The sequence below is a fragment of the Pterocles gutturalis genome, unplaced genomic scaffold (genome assembly GCF_000699245.1).
Source record: "Pterocles gutturalis isolate BGI_N339 unplaced genomic scaffold, ASM69924v1 scaffold11286, whole genome shotgun sequence".
Taxonomy (NCBI): Eukaryota; Metazoa; Chordata; class Aves; order Pterocliformes; family Pteroclidae; genus Pterocles; species Pterocles gutturalis.
This window is the reverse complement of record NW_010103206.1, coordinates 58,950-65,593: the sequence shown is the minus strand read 5'-3', so window position 1 is coordinate 65,593 and position 6,644 is coordinate 58,950. Positions and strand designations below refer to the sequence as shown.

The window sequence follows — 6,644 nt, the reverse complement described above, 5'->3', positions numbered from 1 at the left end:
CTGAGTGATGTATTAAAAATGAGCTGTCTTCACATTTGACCCACTACATTGAAAATTCCCCATGAACACGTTGATTGGTCGTGTGCTGGTCTGGCATACACAGAGGAAGCACAGCGTAACCTGGGCCAGGGAGGGTGATGCTCCATAAATACCACTGGCTTTGTTGCTCTTTGGGTGAACAGCAGCTGTCTGTCTTACACTGCTTGGGTTTCCTTCCAGAGGGACTGCCGTGTGGCTGGTTATACGCCAGTCACCAAGCACTTGTCCGTGCGATCTACCTAAGCTGGTGGTGTCTGATAAATAAGACTCAATCTGTATTAGCTGCCCAAGCTAAGAAAAATCTACCCAGGAGACCCAGAGCAGAATTTGCTGTAGGTCCACACACATTACCTATGCTGCTCCTGTCCGCCCAGCCCTGTACATCTCCTCCTGTCTCTGCTGCATTAAAAAATCTATTCTGTTCTGTTCCAGATAACACTCCACAAAGACCCGGAGAGCGAAGACTTTGGATTCAGTGTGTCAGACGGCCTGTTAGAAAAAGGTGTCTATGTAAATATGGTCCGTCCGGATGGGCCAGCAGATCAGTGTGGCCTCAAGCCATATGACAGAGTGCTTCAGGTAATAAATGCAAAATGCAGTTCTGGAGGCTGGGACGGAGTGAATGAGTGGCTGAGAGGAAAAGAGAAGTGAGACCCATCCATGGCAGCACTAACTTTAATGAAAGGTAATAGTTAGCCAACTAGGTGAGCACTTAGCCACCGGGCGCTCAATGAGACCTGTACTCACTAGGTAGTACCCCCGGGTGGTACCCCTGGGTTGCACCCATTCCAGGACACAGCCTGCCTGGCACTGGCCTCTTTCAGCTCAAGCAGCTCAAAACAACCAAAAAGCTGTGTTGCTTCCCCCTCTCACCTTCAGTCCTTTTCCTGTCATGTAAGAGGGGGATTTTTGGATGAACTAGGTCGTGTTGACCAATATGTGTTCCTGCAAAGCCCCATGTGGATCGTGAAGTTCTGTGCATGCCGTTGACAGCTAAAAGAGTTTTCTAGGAAACACGTCCCCCAAGCAACGTGTTTTTCATGGATATTTTTCTTTGAAAGATACTTGATCTGAAATAGCTGATGCAGAAACAGCGTAAGAACTCTGGTCGAAAGCACAGTCTGTAAGAAATGTGACCTGGGCATATCGGACTACCAGAGGGACAATAAGAGCACGATGAGTTTTGGAGATTGGAGAGGAGCTTTATATGGATGAAAAAACAACTATTTTGGATTTGGGGCAACTCAAGAAGCAACTGAGAAAGTGCAACCCCGATGGAAAAATTGCCGCCATTTGGAAATGCAGATATTGTGACCATATTTGGAGACACTCAGAAAGATGTTTAGTTTTACTAATTTCTAGGCGGGGGTTGTTAGCAGTAGGATTAGAGCCAGTATATTATGTACATCAGGTAACTGGAGAACTGGCAGCTCTGTGGGGAACCTTGTTTAAGCTTGTTATGGTCTCTAGCCAGTTGGCTGCTATACAATTATTCCTTCTCAGCTTCAAATAAAGGATGGTGCAAGAATGAACAAGAAGCTAATTAGGCTCTGGGCTGCCTTTCTGTTCAGTGTTGGACTTGTCGCTTTTTGCCAGTGCCAAGTGCTCTGGGAGGTGTGCTCGAAATCCTAAACAGAGCAGCATGGAAATTTTCGGCACCCCCGCTTCCACACGCTGCGCCGCATGGCTTACACCTACAAGAAGAGGAGGCGATTCCTGTCGCGTTGATGTGCGGAGCTGTGAATGAGGGATTGCAGACCCCAGTACAGGGAACACCCGGCAAAAAGTACAGAGACGCATTGCTGAGGATGCTTCGCAGTGCTCCGGATGATGGGCGTGATGATGTGCCTGAAGGCCAGCGAAACACCCTGTCCCTGCTGGAACAGACCCTCTGGATGGATTAGCAGGAGCACAGCATTGCACTAGCGGCACTTCTGCACCGCAGCTGCTTGGCTGGCGTAGAGCAAAGGCTCTGGGGTTATCTCTCCTTGTCCACGTGTGCTCTAGAAGTTGTCCTTACTGCGCTGTATTGGGGCCAACTGTGTGGACACCAGGGGCAGGGGGACACTGCTACTGTCACAGAGTCCAGCTCTGTGGGTATGCATTAATGCTGGCAAAGGGTTTTGGATGGAAGGGTTGCATGGACTCATCTAGCCCTTACACGGAGAAGGAAGCAATGTCTGGCCCCGGGGGTTATTTTTGCTCCAAAGGTGGGTGGGAAATTCCTTTTTCCCTTCCCTGCTTCCCCTCCCCGTGCCATTTGCCAGCCCCCTCCATCCCGGAGCTGTCGTGGCACCGAGCCCAGGTGCTCTGGTAGCTGTAGGTGAGGGAGCTGGGGTGGTTCTTGCAGGTCACCCAGCCTAGAAATGTGCTTGAAAGTCTGCAAGAGACAGCAGTAAAAGTGCTTTCACTGCTGAGTCCTGCAGAGAGGATTTGCAGCCACCTTCTGAGCCCACGTGCAATGCATCCAGACTCCTCTGAAATGCTGGCTGTAAATGGAGAGAGGAGAAGCCAAAACTGTTCAGTATTGTCTCCGTTTACCGCTGGCTGAGCTGGAAAATGGTCAGCAGAAGTTTCGGGGTCTGAGCCATATTTGTTTTCTAGCTGCTGAAAATCCTGCATCATAGATTTAGGGCCAGTAAAAGCCATGATGGTAAAGAATAATGGGAAATGGCAACCTTTCTCCTACAGGCTTGAACTGGAGAAGTGGTTTTGAGCCCTGCAGTGTGTAATACTTATAATATGCCCCAGATACTGGGGGTCAGGGTTTATGCCTGATCCAGACTCTATTTTCTTTTTTTTCCCCCTTCCTGTACCGGTTATGCCATAATTTCTCACCTAAGCAAGGATGTCCTCAGCCTGAAGGGGTGTCCCCACTCTGCTCTGCTGTGAACCTTCAATCAGGGACCCCCCCAGAGTTGTGTGTTTTCATAGGTGTGGGCTTAGCACCAGCTTTGCACTTTCTCACTAACAAACGTGATCTTTCTGTTGTTCCTCCCCATGGCATGTCCTATATCCATCCTGGCAGGTAAACCGCATCCGAACGAGAGACTTTGACTGCTGTCTGGCTGTTCCCCTGATTTCGGAGGCTGGAGATAAGCTGGACTTGGTGATTAGCCGAAACCCCTTGGCGCTGGCTGCCAACGCTCCCCCGGAGGGGAACGGAGAGCTGCTGGCGCCGGTGGCCTGCGGCACCGAGGTCAAGGCGAGCGTCCAGACGCTCTGAGCAGCAGGAGTGAAGCAGATGATGCCAAGCCTCTGCTTGAGCCATTGTGGTATTTGGGGTGTTTTTGCTGTTTTTTGCACTGGTATTTGTAAATGCTGTGTGTACCATAACCTGCAAGTGGGGAGGTGGGTCTGCAGTTGACTGTCACCTGTAGACCGCCAAATATTGCTCGGAAGGTTGGAGCTGGATGCGCAGCTCTGGCCGTGGGCAGCCACAGCGATGGGATGAGCTGCCAACGGGAGGAAGGAGCATCCACAGCCATCCCCCGTGGCAGGGCATCCCCCTGCGCCCAGCCGTTGGGGTGCACGGGGTCCTGCCTCTGACACCCTCCTCACCCCGAAGGCCTTGGCCATCCGATGAACACACATGGTGCTATTATGTTTCTTGTTTGCTCGGTTAATCCCATACAGCAAGACTGAAACGCCTTTCCTTTTCTGTTATGCCCAGCTCCATCCTTTAAACCTTGCTGATAAATTGATTCCTGCAGCCCCTTGCACTGCTGGTGCAGGGCTGTGGAGAGCCCTGCTTAAAAAACATTTCAAAATGTGCTTGAGAGTGGCTAGATGTTCCAAAAGTGATATTTACAGCTGCCTCCTGCCAGCCCTGTCCATGCTTACCCTGCGGTGGGATGAGGCACCCCATCTCACCGTGGATGCCCATGAGCAGTGTGGTTATCTGTGCTGGAGGAGTTACTACGGAGCAGAAGGCTGTACCCCACGGCTAAAGAACTGGAATAGCCATCCAAATCCCTGGCCGCCTTGTTCGTCTGGGCTTTATGGAGATCTCTTGCTTGCCAACTTGGCCTGTGCCCACAAATAAACAGCAGAATAGGGATTTTCCCAGGGCCATCCCCTGTGTTTGGAGGTAATAACACCTTGTCATCCCTCACCAGGCAGTGACATGAGAAGCCCTTTGTAGATGGAGGTTGTCCTGTGTCCCGCGTGGGCTGGGGTGTGTGTGTGCGCCCACGTGGGTTCGGCTGCTCGCCCTTGGTCCCCCCGCCTTTGCCCGTCGCTGGCCTCTCGTGGCTTTGCAAGTGTGATGCCCCATTTTTTTTTCCCTCCCCAGAGCCCCCATCCCCATGGGGGCTGTGATGCTTGCGTCAGTGTCCTCATCCACCTGCCGTGTGTCACGTATTAGCACTTTATGACGATGTTCGTGTCCTGGTGGTGGTGTGAGCCTGGCATCGCTTTCCCCAGGAAGGCTCAGGCACAGCGGAGATGAGCTCACTTGGTTGGGGACCCACAGCCCCCACGCCCACCGCACCCATTCCTCGCTCCCCCTTTCGCTTCCTCCACCACTGCCTGAGTGCCGGCGGTGTGCGTAGGGTGTCGGATGGGTGTCTGTCACATGTTTGTCACTTCGCTGAGCCAGGACTCATCCCCACACCATCTGTCCCCGAGCCACTTTGTGACTCTGTCCCCCTGCGATAGCACGATGTGTCAGGGGGTTTCTTCCAGACACATACCCGGCCCCGTTGAGCTGTTTGTCGTCGTAGCCATTTTCTCTTCGAGTATGCAATATCCCATACCATTGCTGCCACAACTAGGTAATGTGCCATAATCGATACTGTGGAGCATTGACAGTGCAGTCGGAAGTGTTTTTATATGCAATATTCTGAGCAGTGGAAGCTCACTGGGGCTTCTCATAGGTTTTTAATGAAGACTTTTATTAAAGGCTTTAAAAAAAGAAAAAAAAAAAAGAGGAAGAAAAACTTGGTCCTTGTATCCCTTCCTATGCATTTTGAATGATATGAAGATGAAATGCATTACTTAAATGTGTATTTTTATCCATATATTAGAGTGTATTCCTTGTAAAGTATTTTTATATGCTAATTTTCTTATGTATCTATGAAAGCACAATATTTAAAAGTACAGCATTTCAAAGAATATTTTAGTCCTGTTTTGGACCTATTTGTAAATCTCTGTATTTAAATGGGATTGCAATGACTTCAACTTTTTTTTTTTTTAATTAAATAAAAGCAAATTAAATGCATTTGTTTTGGTTCATGCCTCTTTCTGCTGGAGGATGATAGCAAGGCAACACTCTGCTTCCAGCCCTGTGTTAACTTTCCAGTGGACCCCAGTTAAGAGGCAAGGGGGAGGGCACACAGTGGGTTTTGCTGGGGCTGGGCCACTGCTTGTTGCACTACCAGTGTGGGGCTGGGGTTGTCCCTTGCCACCATCTGGCAGTGGGACTTGGGTCACTCCCGTCCTGGAGGCCATGGAGGCAATTGTGCTGCTGTAGCTCTTATCAGTAAGAGCTGGAGGTGCCCATGCACGTGGTTACAGCATCGCTTGCAGCTTCGCTTGGCCACGCTGGAAATCGACTTGGGTTAAACCTGAGCTGCTTTGTGACAAAAGCGTGTGGTGGCTGTGATAGGGCTGTAGTAGCATTTGCAAAGCTGCGATTAATCCCTGAGGATGGGTTAGGAAACCGCTGGAGGACGATGTGCTGGCAGGAGGGATGCTCGGGACCCCGCAGCCCCAGTGGGGTGTCTTGGGGAGCCATGCTGTGGTGGCCAACTCATCCCATCTCTGAACCCAGACATCCCAAGAGATGACTGCTGGGAACTCGGGTGTAATTGCTTGGGTCCTTATGTTGAGGAATTCTTCTCTTTGCTCTTGCAAAGGGGTTTGGGGTATGGCTACACTCCGGGGGTAATGCCCCAGGGGATCTCTGCTCCCTGGCAAGGAAAGGGTGAGCTGGGTTTTGCAACCCTTCATGGCCAAGTGGGTCATGCAGGAGTTTTCGGAGGCTGAGCATGGTATGGAAATGCTCCTGGTTAGACCTGGGGAATCATTGCCACATAAACAAGCCTTATCTGCCATCTCCACCCGCCCTCCCGGGGCGCAGCTGTCGGAACAGGGCCCTTCACACGTTTGGCACCGGGGACATGCCAAAGCCGCGTGGAGCCAGCCGGGGCGATGGCAGGTTTAACGAGCTCCCGGGCAACGTGACTGATCGGGTTTTGGTGTGTGCAGCAGGTAAAAGGTTAGCACAGTGCTGCTCCCCCGGTATGCGCTGCCGGTCGCCTCAGTGGGCAGCGGATCGTCGTGCTCATGTCACCTTGTGTCCCCTGGACCTTGGCTGACGGAGCCAGCCACAGCCATGGGCAGGGGACAGCCACCCAGGGCAGGTACATGAAGCTTTAATTATTTGTTTATTTTATTTTAACCTGAGATGTGTCGGAGCTGCTGTCTGTGCCGGTATCAGGCGCCTCAGCCCAGGCATTGCAGGTGTTGCCCATGGGAGGAGAAATCCCTGATAAAGTCGTCAAATCTTACACAGCAAAACAATCAACCAAGCCAAAAAAAAACCCCAAAAAACAGCAAATAAAGACAGCTGAGAGGCTGATCCTGGGCATGGTGTGCTGGAG

The 6,644-nt window shown here is 51.2% G+C and overlaps 1 protein-coding gene across 1 annotated transcript in view; it reads left to right on the top strand.

The window, feature by feature from the left end:
• Positions 1 to 3,265, top strand: part of LOC104471322 (glutamate receptor-interacting protein 2-like) — a gene marked incomplete at its 5' end in the record, with an annotated part of 49,668 nt that extends 46,403 nt beyond the window's left edge. Inside the window, 2 exons of the mRNA XM_010086626.1 lie at positions 472 to 618; positions 3,068 to 3,265. Coding sequence (XP_010084928.1) covers positions 472 to 618; positions 3,068 to 3,265 — 345 coding nt within the window. The remainder of the gene's footprint in view (positions 1 to 471; positions 619 to 3,067) is intronic.
• Positions 3,266 to 6,644: the final 3,379 nt, after the last annotated feature.